Below are 19030 nucleotides of genomic sequence, written 5' to 3'. Positions count from 1 at the left end.
TGGATGGATGGATGGATGGATGGATGGATGGATGGATGGATGGATGGATGGAGAACAGCCTGCCTGCAGGGAAAGACTGGGGGATTCTGGGGAGTGACAAACAGGACCTGACCTAGCCATGGGCACTGGCAGCACAGGAAGCCAAATGTCTCCTGGGCTCAGCCTCAGCAGTGAGGGCAGCAGGGGAGGGAGGGGATGTTCTCCCTCTGCTCTGAGACACCCTGGAGCTGTCCCCAGCTCTGGGGACACAGCACAGCACAGTGGTGTTGAACTGAGGTGGAATCAGGTTGGACATGGGGGAAAAATGTCAGACCAAGAGGGGCTGGCACAGGTTGTGCAGAGCAGCTGAGGTTTGCCCATCCCTGGAAGTGTTTAAGGCCACGTTGGACTGGGCTTGGAGCAACCTGGTCCAGTGGAAGGTGTCCCTGCCCATGGCAGTGGGTTGTACTGGATGATCTTTGAAGGTCACTTCCTACCTGAGCCACCCTGTGAGTCCATGATGCTGTGATTAAAGCTTGGGACAAAACAGAATTAAATTGCTCCAGACATCTCTGTTTACAAGACCAGTTCAACCCTACAGAATTGCAATTGCTTGTCTGTGATCCCAAATTCAGCCTGGCTTGTGTTCTTCAGACCTGGAAGAAAGATTTGTTTGGATGAAATATGAAATATATTTGTCACAGCCTGGGAGAAGGACCCTGTGAGGGCAGATCTCAGTAGCAGGGACACTCAATGGTCTGGATGGTCCTGTCTTGTTCCTTGATATCAAGTGCTCACAGAATAAATTAAAAGCATTTTATCCTCCGTGCACACCTCAGTGTTTCTTACCACTTCTCTGTACCTCCTGCTCCTGGAGTTTCCCTTGCCATGGATTTACATTTGCCTGTGTTCTCCCATGCCTGCTGAGGAGGAGAATGTTTTCCCAGCCTCTCCCAGTGTCACAGAAACTGGAGCTGGGAGCCACAGGGAACCAGAAAACCCACCAGCAATGGCCTGAAGGACAAGCTGAAGTTTTCTTGAGATGCTTAAAGAGGAGCAGAACCTCTCAACCATTTTGGTGCATTAATAGAAGAAAATAATGCAGAGAATAATGCAGAAAGGACACAAACAAATGGGAAGCACTGCCTTTTTTTTTGGGAAATACACAATGTGTCTTATGCTGATTAAATTCCAACATTCCAGCAGTAAATCAGTTTGTTGCTAAACAGTTGATTCCAAAAATAGACACTGCTGGATTCAGTCTGCCTGAAGGTATTGATTGGGAAGTTTTCCAGGAGCTGAGTAAGATGGTGCCTTTGCCATTAGTGTTGATTTCCAATAATTTCTGGCATACCAAGAGGGCACTGGAAGTTTGGGAGGTAGAAGAGCATTGATTCTAAAGAGAGAGGGAATGAGCTGGGTAATTATTGACTGATTAAACTGACCTTGCTTGTGAGTAAAATAATGGAGTATTCAAAGTGGGATTCGATCAGGAGAACTGAAGAAGGTAAGACAATGAGTGCAGTCAGTGTTGCAAAAATAGAGCAGAGGAGCTTTAGTTGGAACCTGTGCCCTCAGTGTCTGTGGGAGGGCTGGGGCAGATTTGGTCCATGTGAGCTCCAGCAGTGCATCTCAAGTGCCCTGTGTCCCTCCTGGAGCTGCCAGGGGTTTGTGTGTGGCTCCAAGCAGAGTGGGAGCAGGCAGTGGGGGAATTGGTTTCTGTGGTGCTGCCATGGAGCTAACAGGATGAATGGAAGGTCTTGGAGGAGAGCCATAGGGAAGGCAGAAGAAGGCCATGGGCAGGGAAGGAGTGTTTGCTCATCAGACAGCTAACTGCTCCAGGAGAGCAACTTTGGGGATGGTGCTGCAGGGCTGAGAAGCTCTGGCAGATGGGCACGTTTGCAGCAGGTGGGAGCAGCCATCCACAGCCCTTTTCTTGCATGAATTTTGCTGTGTTATTTGGGTGCCCCTCCTGAGGGTGGGATGCAGAGGTTGAGCAGTTCTCTCCTGTCCCCCTCTGCCTGCTCCCTGTTCTGTCACACCTGCTGCAAATGGTTGTGTTGGTCAGAGTTGAAAAATTTCTAGAAAATTAGGAAAGGGTTGAGTCAGCATCTGATGCTTTTGTTCTTGTTTTCCACAGCTTGAATCAATAAGTTGAAATGTGAAACTCTGAGCTCTGTTTCCAAGAATAAATGTCAGCCTTTGGGAACTGAAGGACTGCACAGAGGTCACTGATGTCCCAGATTTCTTTTGGCAAATGGGACTTCAGCTAGAAAGTCCTTCTCCACAGAACTGTTCTCCATCCATCCATCCATCCATCCATCCATCCATCCATCCATCCATCCATCCATCCATCATCCATCCATCATCCATCCATCCATCCATCCATCCATCATCCATCCATCCATCCATCATCCATCCATCATCCATCCATCCATCCATCCATCCATCATCCATTCATCATCCATCCATCCATCCATCCATCCATCCATCCATCCATCCATCCATCATCCATCCATCCATCCCTCCATCATCCATCCATCATCCATCCATCCATCCATCCATCCATCCATCCATCCATCCATCCATCATCCATCCATCATCATCCATCCATCCATCCATCCATCCATCCATCCATCCATCCATCCATCATCCATCCATCCATCCATCCATCCATCCATCCATCCATCCATCCATCATCCATCCATCATCATCCATCCATCCATCCATCCATCCATCATCCATCCATCCATCCATCCATCCATCCATCCATCCATCCATCCATCCATCCATCCATCCCTCCATCCATCCATCCCCAGTCTGTGCTGGCCCTGTGGATTGCCCTGACTCTGGTGCAGGACCTTTCTAGCCAATCTCATCTTTAGTGGCTTTTAAAGCAGATTTCATTTGCGTTGCTTTAAGACCATGAAACACTTTGGAAGATGTTTCTGCCAAATCCCTAGTCTTCCTAGGAAGGATTCCTTATTATTTGCTCCCAGAGATCAGATCCTAGTGGGGCTTTCAGGCCTGTGCTTCTGTTTGCATTCACCTTTAAAAAATACCCAACATTCCATCAATGAAAGTTCCTAGATAAACAAGAAAGATTTATTTTTTAAAATTTTGTTCAAGGAACTGTTCCCAGAATCTTCTTTCATTTTTTTATTGAAAGAGCTAAATCTTTGCCAAAAAGATCCTTCCAGCTTTGCCAGGTAACCCAGCTGGGAATTAGCTTGGAATTGCACTTTTCTTGGTGATTTTAGTTGGGTATTGTCAGTAAAGACTTGAATATTGCTGAGCTGAGCTTAGTCCCAGCAAAGAGTCAAAGGCTGAGCACCTTGTAAGCAAAGTCAATGCCCCCATGATGTCCAGAGAGACAGAGTGACAGTACCTGTGCAGGGTGGAGGTCTGTGCCTGCCAGCACCTGCCTGCTCTCCTGCTGCTCTTTTGCCTGCTCCTGCCTGCTCCTTCCTGTGTGCTGTTCCTCCCTCCTGCTCCTGCCTGTACCTGCCTATTCCTGCCTGTACCTGCCTATTCCTGCCTGCTCCTGCCTATTCCTGCCTATTCCTGCCTGCTCCTGCCTATTCCTGCCTGCTCCTGCCTATTCCTGCCTATTCCTGTCTGCTCCTGCCTATTCCTGCCTGCTCCTGCCTGTACCTGCCTATTCCTGCCTATTCCTGCCTGCTCCTGCCTGCTCTTGCCTGCTCCTGCCTATTCCTGCCTATTCCTGCCTATTCCTGCCTGCTCCTGCCTGCTCCTGCCTGCCTGCAGTGTCACCAGCCTGGGCTGAGTGTCTGCTCTCTGTCAGACAGGGCCCTCATGAGCTGTTGGCAGAGGGAGGAGGAAGAGTTGGTGCCCCTGCCTGCACCCCTGCCTGCTCCCTGCACTGCCTGGGCTCCCTCCCAGGCAGGTCACAGCAAGCCCTGGAGCTCCTCAGGGGTGTAAGACTCGACCTTGGACCAAAGACTCCTTCTCCCTCCCAGCAGAGACTGGAGACACGTGCCCATGGGCATGGACATCTCTGCTCTGGCTGTGCTCAGTGCCAGTGGGAATGGAGAGGACAATCTGGGTGAGCTATGGGATGTGGGGAGCTTGGCTCATGCTCTGACACATCCCATGTGCCCCTCAGTGCCACTCTGGCATGAAGGGATGCTGGCCCTGGCACGGCAGTGTTGTGGTACTTCAGCTTCCCCTGGCTGTGTGTCCCTGGCTGTGAATGGTTAAATAATCTGAGTGAGTCACTTAAACAGACACTGTGCATGTGAAAATAATTGTCTGGGCAGCCTGTGCCTGCCAGGCCGCCAAGTAATCCTCACACGGCCTGTGACTCAAACCAAGCCAGAAGGAGTGTTCTTCATGCTGCTCAGTTGGAAATGTTTTGAGGGAAGGCATCCAGCCCTGTCCCCTGTCCCCTCCTTCCACCAGAGTGGTCCTGTGGCCCTTGCTGGCTCCCTGAGTGCTCAGCTCTTGTCCTGTGTGTCCTCAGTGGCAGCTTCACAGCAGCGTGTCACAGACTCATAATGGACCTTAAAGACCATCTCATATCTCATCTCATCTCTCATCTCATCCTCCTGCCATGGCAGGAACACCTCCCACTGTCCCAGGCTGCTCCCAGCCCTGTCCAGCCAGAAATTGTTCAATGGAATTGAAGGTGGATGTGGCTGGGAAGGACCTTGGCCAGTCCCCTGCAGCAGGTCCAGTGCTCAGCCTTGCACCCAGCCTTGTGCAGAGCATCCATAAGGACAGACATCCCACAGACGTCCCACAGACATCCCTCAGCCTCTCTGCACCTGGTATTTCACCACCATCATGGATGTTTTTCTTTTCAATATCTAATTTGCGCCTTGCTTGCCCCAGCTTGGTCCAGCACTGCTTGTCCTCCTCCTGTAGGAAGCTGAATGTCACCTCCAGGGACCAGCAGGACACCTGGCCCCAGCTGCTCTCCCCCCTCCTGCAGGGTGGTCTCAGGCAGCAGGAGGGATCCCCTTGGCTTTCCTCTTTCCAGGTGAACAATCCCAGCTCCCAGCCCATCCCTGTGGCCATGGCAGCCTCTCGTCTCCTGTTGTCTCCTCTACTCCTGGTCCTTGTCTGCTTACCCAGCCTGCATGGCTGCAGGGAGCTATTCAGACCAGGCTGGTTTATTTCTTTATTAAGAAATAATTCTCAGTTCCTTATTATTACAGTTATTAATTTCTTATTATAACAGTTTCTTATTTTTATTACTTTCCTATTATTGGAAGTTTTTATATTTCCTATAAATTCTTTCAAGAAGTTTCTTCACATTACCATTTCTTATTATTTCTTTAGTTCTTATTATTACAAGTTTTTTTTTTAAGAATGGGAAAAAAAATTAGGCACTTAAATGAGAGCTTAAACTGAAACTGTTCCTATTCCTGCCACTGCATTTGTGCCCCTTCTCCAGCAAATATCCTGGGGTGAAGGACTTCACAGATGTGTTCCTTCTCTCCTTTTCCCAATAGTGCTGAAGCTTGTAGCTCAGGGATGGGAATGTTTATAGCTGCCAGAATGACAGGACCTTCCCCCAAAACATTCCCATCATCAGGATTTTCTAATTATGCCTGTGACTGGCAGCTGGCATCAGAACCATTGACATGAGTCAGTCAATATGCCTCAGCTCTATTAAACGAAGTTTTATTTAATTCAGTCTGGATCTCATCAAAATCAAGAGGGAGTGTTGGGGTGGAGGCAGGGAGAGCTGTGCTGGCAGAGCCCAGGGGGCTCCCAGTGATCTGGGCTTGGGGCTGTGCCTCTGCCCCAGGGGCTCTGGCAGTTCCTGAAGCACAGATTGCTGAGGAACACAGCTGCAAATCCTGGCTTCTTTCAGGACACACTGGTTTCTGGGAGAGCAACCTCTCTGTGATCACAGAGTCACAGGATGGTCTGGGTTTGAAGGGAATTTGAAAGGTCCCACCCTGTGCCATGGCAGTGACACCTTCCACTGTCCCAGGTCATTCCCAGCCTCACCCAGCCTGGCCTTGGGCACTGCCAGGGATCCAGGGGCAGCCACAGCCCCTCATGGTCTGACATTTCCTCCCCATGGCTAACCTGACCTTATTCTTGCTCAATTTAGCACTTGTGTTGGGGCCCCGGAGCTGGAAGCGGCTGGAGGTCTCAGGAGTGTCAGGAGAGTCCAGCATAGAGCATGGGGTGGTTGGAAGTGCTCCCAGTCTGGATTGTGGGAGTGCTCCCAGTCTGGGGGTGGAAATTTTCCCAGTCTGGATTCTGGGAATGCTCTCAGTCTGGATTGTGGGAGTGCTCCCAGTCTGGGGATGCAAGTGTTCTCAGTCTGGACAGTGGGAGTTCTCCCAGTCTGGATTGTGGGAATGCTCCCAGCCTGGGGATGCAAGTGTTCCCAGTCTGGATTCTGGGAATGCTCCCAGTCTGGATTGTGGGAGTGCTCCCAGTGTGGGGATGGAAATTTTCCCAGTCTGGATTCTGGGAATGCTCCCAGTCTGGATTGTGGGAGTACTCCCAGTCTGGGGGTGGAAATTTTCCCAGTCTGGATTGTGGGAATGCTCCCAGTCTGGGGATGCAAGTGTTCCCAGTCTGGATTGTGGGAGTGCTCCCAGTCTGGGGGTGGAAATTTTCCCAGTCTGGATTCTGGGAATGCTCCCAGTCTGGGGATGCAAGTGTTCCCAGTCTGGATTGTGGGAGTGCTCCCAGTCTGGATTGTGGGAGTGCTCCCAGTCTGGATTGTGGGAGTGCTCCCAGTCTTGGGGTAGAAATTTTCCCAGTCTGGATTGTGGGAGTGCTCCCAGTCTGGATTGTGGGAATGCTCCCAGTCTGGGGATGCAAGTGTTCCCAGTCTGGATTGTGGGAGTGCTCCCAGTCTGGGGGTGGAAATTTTCCCAGTCTGGATTCTGGGAATGCTCCCAGTCTGGATTGTGGGAGCGCTCCCAGTCTGGGAATTGGGAGTGTTTTCAGTCAGGGGTTGGAAATCCTTCCAGTGAGGGGGTTAAAGTGCTCACAGCTCTGGTCTCTGCACTCTGCAGGGCAGCAGATCTCAGTGGTGTCTGCAGCACATCCACGTTTGCTCTTTGCTCTCTCCCCAGAAACGAAAGAGGAGCTGGAGGAGCTGATGTCTGACATCAAGAAGACGGCGAACAAAGTGCGCTCCAAACTAAAGAGTGAGTGGTGACCAACTGAACTAAATTAAACTGGACTAAACTGAACTAAACTGAACCAAACTAAACTGAACTGAACTAAACTAAACTAAACTACACTGAACTAAACTAAAGAGCCTGGCATGGAGCTGTGTGCTCTGCCTGGAGCACTCCTGTCCCAGGCTGGAAATACTCCCAGGGATCAGCATCACCTTCCCTCCCTGCTGTACCCTCCAGATGATTTTACCTGCCCTTTGTGAATTTGCCCTCACTAATCCCGGGGTTTTGTGGGAGTCTGGCAGTCGTGGAGGACTCAGATCTGCCCAGAGCCCTGTGTTAGGTCACCCCTGGTGTGGCCATGTCCCCTGTGTGGGCTAGGAGACCTGTGCCTCTGTTCCCATGTTCCCTCTGTCCTCCAACACATGATCTCAGCTAGAGCCAGGAAGAAGAGCCAGGAATATCTTATCTATTCTACAGTCCAGGGGATCCATTCCATGGCCCTGGGATCCCTGGTGATAGGGTTGGGCCTTAAAAAAACAAAAATCCTTTTCCATAAGTGTTTTGCTCAGTGTTTTGTAAGGGACTTTGAAAGCCTGAAGGATTGCAGGGCAGGCTCCTGTTTCCTGCCCCCAGAAAAGCCTCTCTGCTGCCATATTTACCTGGAGCAGCAGATGACTGGTGCTTGTGCTGTGTCCCACATTGCCTCATGGCCAGCATGATCAATGACAGAAAACAGTCAGGGCTGATCAAAAACAACATCTGCTGACAGCAAACTGACTTCAGGCCAGACATTACTCATGCAGGGGCTAATTCTGATTGTTAGCTTCTTGGGAAAATGTGATTTTATTAGTGATCAGAAATGCCCAGTGTTTGCCAATGCCATTCCATGGGAATGGGGGGGATGCTCTGTGAGAGGGAGGTCCAGGGACTGATGAAATCCACTGAGCTGTGCTGGAGGGTGAGCCCTGCTGCAGGAGGAACCTGCTCCAGGATGGAGAGTGCTGGGCACAGCTGGGCTCTGAGAGGGACATCAGTGTTGGGAATGGGATTTTCAGCCAGACTCCAGGGATGCCACCAGCTCACATGGCTGGGTTAGGTGGGGATGTGTGTCCCTGCACACTGGCCAGCCTGCTGATGAAATGAAATCTTTGAGTTAGCATGGCTTGAGCTGGCCTTGAGGAGCAGGTTTCATGGAATCCTGGAATGATGGCATGGTTTGAGTTGGGAGAGGACTTGAAGGTAATCTCATTTCACCCCCTGGCATGGGCAGGGACACCTCCCACTGCTCCAGGCTGCTGCAAGCCCTGTCTAACCTGGCCCTGGGCACTTCCAGGGATGGGGCAGGATTGCTGGTCCTGCTCTGTGCCAGCACTGTGGCACATGACAGAGCTCCTCCCTGCCATGGCAGTGAGGCTTTCATGTCAATTATCTTCCTAATTAAAAGAGCAGAGCCCTGTGCTGCTCCCTGGGTGCTCAGCACTCCTGCCAGCATGGTGGGTCCAGGAGGAACTGCTGGTTTTTGGTTTCCTGGAGGAGTTTTGAGGTTTGGTATTTTGCAGAGACACTTCAGCTCTGGATTTTCTCCTCCTGCCTCTCTGGTGGAAGCAGCTCTCCAATTTGTTTGAATCCTGGCAATCAGACCTAAGCACCACATTGATTTTATGTGGAAATCCTGGCTCACCAGCCCAGGGATGACAGTGCTGCCCTAAATCACAGCCAGAGGCCAGGCACCAGGTGCTTTGCAAGGCTTTGCTGCCAGGGTGGTCAGGATTTGGGAAGTGCCCAGTACCAGCTGCTCCTTGTGTTATTAGAGGACATAAAACAACAGGAGTGCCCACACTGCTGCTTTTAAGGTGAAGAAAAGGGAAGTTCATTTTTTGATTTTAATATTTATAGTTTTCTGAAAGTGACAGTGGGTTGGAGGGTGAGAGTGCCACCTCTCCAATGACCAACAGTCCATCAAATTTCTTCTCCTCCATAACAGGATGCCAAACAATAAGTTATTTACAGAAAGTGTGTGAGAAAGTTTGCTACAAGAATGTAAACATCAGAAAACTTAAAAAATCTTTAAAAATCAAAGTGACACTCCTTGATCCAGTGCTTCACAGTCCCTTTGCCAAACAGTCTCTTTCCTTTGGTTGAGCACTGGAGCAGGTGCTCTGGCAAAGTGGTGGAGTCACCATCCCTGGAAGTGTTCCAGAAATGAGTACATGTGGCATTTGGCAGAGTGGTTTCATGGGCTTGAGGTAATCAGTGGAAGGTTGGAGTTGATGATCTTTTACAGCCTGAATGATTGTGTGCTTGTTCTCCAAAGAGCACAAACTATTGGAATATCACCAATACAGCCAGACAGGACGTGCCTGAGCTGGTCTGGCATTTGGTGCTGAACCAAACAGCAGCACTGTGGTGTTTCACCCCAGAGACACTTTTGGCCATGGCTGTGTGTTGTTTCACCCCAGAGACACTTTTGGCCATGGCTGTGTGGTGTTTCACCCCACAGACACTTTTGGCCATGGCTGGGTGGTGTTTCACCCCACAGACACTTTGGGCTGGCTGGATGCTTGGAGACAAATCCAGGTGTGCAGGAGCTCTGGTGGTGCTGGGATGGAGCCTCCCCCCATAACAGGGTCTGCTCCTCGGGGTTACCTCTGGGGAGAAGCTTTAAGGCGATGGGGAAGGAAAGGAGTGGGTTGTGATGGAGGGTTTGGATCCAGAGCTTTATTCTGGCCCACAGCCTCTGAACCCACAGCAGCTCCAGCAGAACTCCTGAACCATGTGGGTGCTGTTCCTTTAACCCCGGGGAGAGGGGAGGGAAGGGGTAGGAATCCCACCAGGCAGGGACACAGAAGGAGGTCTCAAGGGACAAAGGACACCTGGATGACCCAATGCCCCCCAGGGGTAGAGGGCATCCTTTGAACCTGCCAATCACTCAGTGCCCTCCTGGAATTCCAGGATTGACAGACAGTGCTGGGAGGGGAAAGGAGAGGTGAGTGACACACCTAGCAGGGAATCATCAGGGTAGGGACCCGAGGTTCTGGGGTAAACCCTGAAATCACAACAACAAACTAACGTGTGCTTCTGCCCTTCAGGCATCGAGCAGAGCATTGAACAAGAGGAGGGACTGAACCGGTCATCGGCCGACCTGCGGATAAGGAAAACTCAGGTGAGCCTCTGAGCAGGGAGGGGAGGGTGCAGGGGGCAGCTCAGGGGTCCCAGAAGGGCTGGGAGAGGAGGCCAGTGTAGGGGGATAGAATCTAAGAAAATACAGATAGTGTAGAAAGTAATCTCACCCCTGAGGAGTTGCAGCTGGGCCAATTATCAAAGGTCAGGAACAGGTCTGACTTTAACAGGCACAGCTGTGAGCAGTGAGGAGAAGAGTGCTAGAAAAGAGTGGGGTGCCTGGGTGAGAGGGGAGCTGGAGTCAGTTGGGTGGTTTGTGAAGAAGAAAGAGGCAGAGCTTGGAGGAGCAGCCCATGAGAAACACCAAGAAGATGTGACACTTTTGTGATAAGGAGACAAGATATGGAACCCCTGCAGTAAGATGATGACAACCTGTGTTTGGCTATGGAGTGGATTTCTCTGCCTGAAGCCCTGTTCTCCTGCTGTGTAATTTCTACTTTCTGGTGCTGCTTTGGTGAGAGGGTACCTGGGGGGATGCAGCCTTTGCTCCAGCCTGGAATCTGTCCTTGCATCACTGCAGCGCTGTGTCCTCTCTGCTGGGGATGTGGGTGAACACAAAGCAGCTCAGAGCCTTGTTCTGTTTAATGGTTTTAGCAAACCATTAATGGGGTAAAGGCAACAGGGGCAGCCAGTGCTGCTCTTTATCCCCTGGGCTGGGGTCCAGATGTAGATCTGTGGCTCTCACAGGGGGTTCTGCACACACAAAAAGTCCTGAGATCTTCATTCTCTGCAGTGCTGCTGGAGGAGTTCTGGCTGTTGTAGTTTCTCTCCTCTCAGCCTGGGGAGCCAGGCAGGGAGCCTGCTCTCCCAGCTGCAGTGGTGGTGGAGCAGCTCTGCAGATGCAGCTCCCAGCACCCCCAGCCCCAGGGAGATGCTGTCTGTGCCAGCTCACCCCAAGGCTGTGGGGAGGGCAAAGGCTCACCTGTGCCTAGGGCAGGGGCATGGCAGAGCCCAGGGATGCTAGAGCAGCAGGTTCTGATGCAGAGCAGCCCTTCTGTTCCCTCCAGAAGGGATCCAGAGTGGACAGAGCTGTGCTGCAGCTGGGCAGTGTCAGGCTGTCAGCAGATCCGTGCAAGAAAAACCTTCCCTTCCCACTCTGGAGACACTTCTGTGTGCTGGCAGCAGTGCTGGGCACCCCAAGGGGTTCTGCTGTGTGCCAAGCCCCTCAGGAGCTGATGCCATCCCAGTGCAGGTGCCAGTGGCAGTCAGTGTGTGGCCCCTGGTATGGGCTGTGCTGTGCCCTGGTGTCTGGGGAAAGCCCAGAGGTGGCCCCAGCTGGGAGCTGCACAGCCCAGGGCTGGGTTTGAGCAGGGTTTGGGTTGGTCTGGGGTGAGCTCTGTGGCTCAGGTGTCATCCTGGGCTGGGGAGGGTGGGATTCAGGGCTCTGCTCCACCCTGGAGCCATGGGTGGGTTTGGGTTGGAAGGGACCTTCAGAGGGGATCCAGTCCAACCCCCTGCCATGGCAGGGACACCTTCTGCTGCACCAGGCTGCTCCAAGCCCCATCCAGCCTGGCCTTGGGCACTGCCAGGGCTGGGGCAGCCACAGCTGCTTGGGATGCTCAATGTGGGAATCAGCAAGCTCCAAATTTATTGATAAGCACCAAACATTTATACACAACATGTAATAAGCCTATGCATATTCTGTAAGCTAAACAAACTATTGGTTACACTACAATATCAGCTCTTCCTCATTCTTGAGAACTTACATTTCTGCTTCTCATGTCTCATCCTCATTACTGTTATCATACTACTGCTGTGCTCAAGGACACAATGTTGTTGCAGGTGCAGAAACTCAGATTAGCTGGGTTTGGTACTTTCCCAGTCCTTGGTCAGCTAACAAGAGAAGGTGACTCTGTCCTGTAGCCATTCCTCCACACTGGGCACCCTCTGCCAGGGCCTCAGCACCTTCATGGGGAAGGATCTCTTCCCAATATCCCATCTAACCATGTCCTCTGGCAGTGGGAAGCCATTCCCTCTTGTGCTGTCACTCCAGGCCCTTGTCCAAAGTCCCTCTCCAGCTCTCTGGGAGCCCCTTCAGCTCTGGAAGTGACTTTAAGGTCTCCCCAGAGCCTTCCCTTCTCCAGGCTGGAAAACCCAAACTCCCTCAGTCAGGGAGTTGGGAAGTTTTTCTGCAATCTGGGCATTTCTTGGCATTTCCCTGGTGCAGGGGAGGATCTCTTGGCAATGTGACACTGCTCCACTGTGCAGCTCTGGCTTCTGACCTGGCTGCTCCCCATCTCTGAGCTCCTGCAGGGTTTGTCTCCTCAATACCCAGGAGGGAGACACCACAGACCATCCTTTTCCCAACTTGAGTTAATATTTTCTGTTCATTGAGTTCAATCACAAGGTGCATTTTGGAATGCTTTTTATTTGCTGTGAATATTCAGGTAGGTTTCTGTAATGTCTGAAAGCCATTTGAAATGCTTTTTTTCCAGCTGATTTTGCACAAAACTCCCTATTCCTTCAAAAATCAAATGCATTTTGTAGACGTGTGGGATGCTCATAGGAACAGAAAATAACAATCTGAGAAAATAAACACTGAGTTTAGTAATTTCTTAAGCAATAGAGGTGTAGCATGGTGTGCTAGTGAGCAGGAAGGGTGTCACTCAGCACCCAGGCTATTTTTGGCTCCAGATCAACATATGTTGATAGTTTTCAGCTGAATGAGAATGAAGTGGGTTTTAGGAAAAACAACTTTGGAGCAGCAGAAGTGTCTCTTGTTGCTGGATTTTGAGCTGAGATCCTTGGGAGCTGCTGTGACCTTGCTCTGGGCCAGCACCTCTGGAGCTGCCAGGGGTTGGTGGGAGGTTTGTGCTGGGGGAGGGAGATGAGCTGATGTCTCTGGTGTCTCTTCTGCTGCAGAGGCGACCAGCCTGGCTGCCCTCAGCACCCTCGGGGCACAGAGAGTGTCCCCTGCTGTCTGCTGGCCAGGGTTCCTGAGGGGCTCCCAGAGAGACACAGGGCTGGCAGGGCTCTCCCTCTGCTGGAACTCTCATGTGGGGGTGTTCACAGGGGTCCCAGGATGAGGGAAGAGATGAGAATTTTGACTCTGTGTTTCAGAAGGCTGAGTTATTACTTTATTATATATTATATTAAAAGAAAATCACATATTAAAACGATACTGAAAGAACAGAAGAAAGGATTTCATCAGAAGGCCAGCAAGGAAAGGAAGGGAATGATAATAAAATCTTGTGAGTGACCTGGACAGCTGGGCTGAGATTGGCCATTAATTAAAAACAACCACATGAGACCAATCCCAGACCCACCTGCTGCATCCCACAGCAGCAGACAATCATTGTTTACATTTAATTTCTGATGTCTCTCAGCTTCTCAGGAGAAAAGATCCTAAGGAAAGGATTTTTCATAAGATGTCAGTGAGGCTGTCACTGCCTGTCCCCTTGTGTTCCCTGCCAGCACTCCACGCTGTCCCGCAAGTTCGTGGAGGTGATGTCGGAGTACAACGCCACGCAGACCGACTACCGGGAGCGCTGCAAGGGCAGGATCCAGAGGCAGCTGGAGATCAGTGAGTAACCTGCCCCCATGGAGCCACCTCCTCACCACTCCCAGTGGGCCAGAGCTGCTCCCTGTCTCAGGTGTCTGCTAAGGAAGGCAGGAGCCTCCCCTGAAATGGAAAATGTAAACCCCCTCCCTCTGAATTGCTATGAATTTTACATTAAGGGGCTCTCAGGCAAAGATATGGGAGCAGGAAATAACAGTTCTTTAATAGGGAAGAAAATAAAAGGATAAAATAAACACTGCAATAAACTAAACCAACACTGCCAGAACACAGCCTGACACCCTGTGGGTCAGGGTGCTGCCAGCAGGGCCATTGGAATTGTGGCTCAGCCCTCCTGCAGGGCCAGGGGTGGTTCTGCTGGAGCAGGGATCCTGGAGAAGGGTGCAGAATCCTCTGAGGATCCAGGGGAAGAGGCAGCTGCTGCTCCTCTGGGAATCCAGTGGAGAAGCTGTGCTGGTGTTCCAGAATCTCCAGATTATATCCAGGTAGGAATGCTTGGCTCCTCCCCCTGGGCTCACATCTCCCAATGGGATGCTGCAGTTCTTATCAGCCATGCACGGACATTCAGTGGCCTCTTATCAGCAGATGTGTCCCTGGAGGAGGAGTGGCTGTGATCACTCAGAGAAATAAGGCTAACTGCTCACTTGACACAAGACAACTGCCACACAGATGGTAATAGGGATAATACCTCTTGCCTTGCAATCTGGGACACTCCCACAGCTGGGCAGAGCCCCTGGGAGCAGCTGGAACATGGTTCCTGTGGGGTGGGAGTTGAGTTCCAGTGGCAAAGTGCATCCAGCAAATTGCATCCCAAAATGGTGCAGAGAGAGCACAGGGATCACAAGGGGAGGGATTCCTTCTGTGTTTGCAGCTACTTTTTAATTTGAAGAAGCTCATGGGAATTCCTGCTTCTTGTGGGTGCTTGTCCTTCCTCAGGGTGCTCTTCTTCATGGATGAACTAAGCCAAACATGAAAACAGAGAAGGGAATTCTTGAGATGGGAGCACTCCCTGCTCCTGTTGGCCTCCCTTGCACAGGAGAGCAGGAGCCTCAGGGCTGCCCCTCTGGGCCCAGGACTGATGGCTCTTAGCAGCCATCATGTTGTGGCCAAGGGTGACACCCCTGAGGCTGGTGACACTCACCCAGGTGGCAATGCTGTGGCACTGGGATCTCTGAGTCACCCAGAGCCCATCACCTGGGAGCAGTCCAGTCCTGCCTCTCTATAAAAACCCTCTCCTGATGGTTCTTCTGGGCAGCCAGTGGTACCTGGATGCTTTAGAGCAAAGGGTGATCTCCCAGCAAAGAAGAACCAAGTAATTAGGGGAGTAATCAAGGGGGAAGCAGGGCATGCAGAGATTAAAGGAAATTCTTCCAAATAATCTCAGTTTCAGACATGTTGTGGGGTTTGTGCTCAGAATGGAAGGCTCTGAACTCAGTCCTTTTCTTTTTCTAAGAACCAAATGGATGTTTTTTCTTTCCTCCAACAACTCACTGCGAATAATGACAGGAGATCTGTGAGTCAACCTGGTGTCCCAACACCTGTGGGGATGTGCTGGGAATCTGGGTGCTGTGGGAATTTCTGTGGGGGGCTGGAAGGACACATGGCTGTGCAAACCTTAATCTTTGTTCAGATTACTCTGATGTCTGATACTGCCAGGGCTGCCTGGGAAGGCTGACTGACACGAGGCTCAACAAGAGCTTGCCAGGTTGCTGTAGAGCAGGATGTGTCACTGCTCCAGTGCCTGAGTCACCCCCCAGCCACCATCACCCTGCAGTGACAGCTGAGGAGTGGCTTGTCATGTGAGCAGGAATTTAAGGTATCCCTGTGCCTCCCTCTGGGACAGGAGGCTTGGAAGGGCTCAGCCTTGTCCTTGATTGATGCAGATCTGAAAGAAACCTTCCTCTTGTTTTCTTACTGAATTTTGGGAGGGCTCTGCTGCTCTGCCTAAATTCTGGAGATAGATGGTTGTTCTTGTCCATCCTGCCAGGTTGTCAGTGCCTGACAGAGGGACAGGGCTGCTGAGGAGTCCCCATGGAGCAGTGTGTGCTCTAGGAGAGGTGCCCCACTTCCTGAGAGCAAGGGACTCTTGTTCCCTTCAGGATGGAGGAGTGTGGGAGAGGAGTGCATTTCTCCTTGCTGCAGAAGAGGTGCAGAGCTGTGCTGGGGAGGGACACAGCCCTGTGCACAGCCCTTTGCCAGGGCTGGATTCCCCCATCAGACAGTGGAAGATATTTCCTGGCAAAAAGACTCATCCCAAGGAGCAGCTTAGAGAGGTTTTACCAGGAGTGCTGCCTGGGCATGGGCTCTGCTTGGCCTGGGGTGTCCCAGGCAGGGCCTTCAGCCCCAGCTGCTCCTGCACAGGCTCTCTGGGACAGAGCTCAGCTGGGATGTGACTGCACAGATCTCTACAACATCCTCAGCTCTCTTTCCTGCTGAGGAGTCCAAAGATAGTGCTGGTAGCTCTGACAGCAAAGCCAGTAAATCACTCATGTTTTCAGAGTATGAGAGCAAGAACTTCTCAGTTGCTCAGTGCTCTGGCAGGCTCCACAGCACCAGCAAGTTTCTCCATCCCCACCACATCTGGCTCTGCAAGCAGGACAGTGGCAGAGCTGGTGATGTGGAGTCAGTGCCCCCAGCTGTAGCCACCCCCTGGGGCTCAGGATCTGTCCCCCTTCTCCTGCTGTGTCTGTGTGTGCCAGGGGTTGTGCTGTGTGACCATCAGCATCCCCCTGCCCACCCAGGAGCAGCTCTGAGGACCTGCAGGGTTCTGTGGCTGAATCCTCATCCTGATCCCAGCCTGGGCAGTGCCAGACCTGTCTGAGCTGGGTGACAGCCAGGTGGGCCAGCCAGCTGTACCTGTTACCTCACACACAGCTGGGCAAGACAGCATTACTCTCCATGAACTGTGTGGATTTGTGTCTGTTAGTGCTGAAAAGCCAGCTGCAGGCAGAGCATCCCAGCCTTGGGAAGGTGCCTTGTCCTCAGTGTGAGCCCCAGCTGTGGCTCTGCAGGTGCTGTGCAGCCCTGCTGCTGGGAGCAGGGATGCTGCCAGCCTGGAGAGCCCAGCTGAGCCCTGATTTGGCCATGGACCATTGGACTCCTTCAGCCCTGAGCTGCCTTCCCTATTTATAGACCATCTGCATGCAGTGTTGGACAGACTGCCACCCAGTGTCAGCTGGGCTGTGGGACTGAGCTGTGGCACCAGGGGCTTCCCTGGGAGCTTCCCCCACACCCTGACAGGGCTGCTCCTGCCCCATGCCCTGGGAGCTGGTCACTGGGGATGGTCACTCTGTCCAGCTGGCCATTACAGGGCCAGGAGTGTGCTGTGAAGTCTCCTCAGTGGTTTCACATTCACCTGTCCCAGAGTTTGCAGTGGCTCTGCAGTGACCTGGGCACTGTCTCTCACCCTTCTCTCCCTGCCAGCTTAGGGCTGGGTTTGCTTCTCCCCAAGAAACTTTAATTGCTAGAGATGCCAAGTAAGAGGCAGATGTACTCTGGACCTCTCTCTGGGGAGGCACAGGTGCAGTGCTCAGGATTTTCCAGTGTTTCACCAAATTTTGGGGCAGGAGTGTTCCCCCAGGCTGTGAGAGGCTGTGTGCTCCTGGGGCTGAGAGCTTTGCTCTGCTCCACTCATGGGAGAGGAGCCTGTGGGATGTGTGTTGGGCTCAGGGGGCCCTTGTCTGACCTGTGTTGTGTGGTTGCAGCTGGCAGGACCACCACCAGCGAGGAGCTGGAGGACATGCTGGAGAGCGGCAACCCGGCCATCTTCTCCTCTGGGGTAAGCTCTGCCACAGCTGCTCACAGCTGTGAGCTGGCCCCAGCAGCAGGGCTGGCTGCTAGCTGTGCTGCCACAGTGGCCTCAGTGCCAGTCATGGACACAGCCCGTGTCAGAGGGGTCTGGGGGCTCAGGTCTGCTGGAGCAGCCCGAATCCCAGCATCCTGCTGCAAACTGCCTGCCTTGGGGTGGTTGGAGGGGCTCTGCAGCTCCTGCTCATCCCTCTCTCGGTGCCCCCAGTCTGAGCATGGTGCTCAGTGGCCTTGTTTTCTCTGCAGATCATCATGGATTCAAACATCACCAAGCAGGCTCTGAACGAGATTGAGACACGGCACAGTGAGATCATCAAGCTGGAGAACAGCATCCGAGAGCTGCACGACATGTTCATGGACATGGCCATGCTGGTGGAGAGCCAGGTGGGGAAAAGGTGCAGCCCAGGGCTCACCTGGAGGGCTTGGAGGGTGATGGGGCTCCCTGTGCTGGCTGGGGAGGCTGCAGAACAGTGCTCCCCTGCCTGGGTGGGTGGGTGCTGAGGGGAAATAACACCTCCAGGAGCAGCATGGCTCCCAGTGGGGCTGAGCTGGGCTCCCAGGGCTGGGTGCTGTGTGTGTGGGGTGGGAGGGACTCAGAAGGAGGGCTCTGGGGGGCTGCCATGCAGGGGGAGATTCCTTCACCTTCCCTGGAGCACCAGGCCCAGCTGGGTGAGCTCAGGGGGGCCAGGGCTGTGCTGCCAGCCCGTGGCACCAGTCCCTTCAGCCAGGCACGGGCTCTGTGTCTTTGCTCACCCCCCTTCTTGCCTGCCATGCTGCCATGGCCTGAGGAGACGTCAGTGGCAGGTAAAGGCCCCGTGGTGCTGCATGCTCTGCTCTGCATGGCTGCCCCTGCATGGCTGCTGCTTGCATGGCACTGGGATGGCCAGTGGCAGGACACCAAGGGTCACCAGGGCACCGTGGTGTTGGTGGCCTGTCCTGTCTGCAGTGGGGGGACAGATGTGGGGATTCATTATTCCATGCCCTGCTCTGAGCTGCTGGCACTGGGAATAGAAGGACACCAGGCAGGCAGCAGGGCTGGCAGCTCTGCTCTGCCCTATGGCACAGGGAGGAAGAAGCAGCAGCAGTTTTACACGAGATGGAGCAGTTGGTGGGGCTCAGTGCTCAGCAGCCCTGTGCTCCCCAGCATTAGGGTGAGAAATGGGCATTGCAGCATTGCTGGCTATGAGCCCATGGCTCTGTGGCCTCAATTCCCTCCATGCCATCCAGGAGGACACAGGGCTCCAAACCTCCCACTCCTGCCAGCCCTGTCCAGCTGCAGCAGACCTGGCTGGTCAGGATGGGGCTAAAGGAGGTGAACAGCGCTGGAGGAGCTCACCCCAACCTGTGTCCCCACACCCAGAGGATCCCCCAGTCCCAGCCTACCCCTGCAGCAGGGGCAGAGCAGGGCAGGGGTCCCTGGAGGGCT

General features: G+C 52.8%; 1 protein-coding gene across 1 annotated transcript in view; it reads left to right on the top strand.

Annotated features, from left to right (window-relative positions):
* Positions 1–19030, top strand: part of STX1A (syntaxin 1A) — a gene marked incomplete at both ends in the record, with an annotated part of 59245 nt that overhangs the window by 38497 nt on the left and 1718 nt on the right. The window contains 5 exons of the mRNA XM_084219121.1: positions 7050–7124; positions 10190–10263; positions 13695–13803; positions 17502–17575; positions 17851–17988. Of these exons, the coding sequence (XP_084075247.1) occupies positions 7050–7124; positions 10190–10263; positions 13695–13803; positions 17502–17575; positions 17851–17988 (470 nt within the window). The remainder of the gene's footprint in view (positions 1–7049; positions 7125–10189; positions 10264–13694; positions 13804–17501; positions 17576–17850; positions 17989–19030) is intronic.

The sequence above is a fragment of the Fringilla coelebs genome (genome assembly GCF_963513975.1).
Source record: "Fringilla coelebs genome assembly, chromosome: 20".
In the NCBI taxonomy this organism is placed as follows: Eukaryota; Metazoa; Chordata; class Aves; order Passeriformes; family Fringillidae; genus Fringilla; species Fringilla coelebs.
This window is presented reverse-complemented; position numbering and strand designations above follow the sequence as displayed.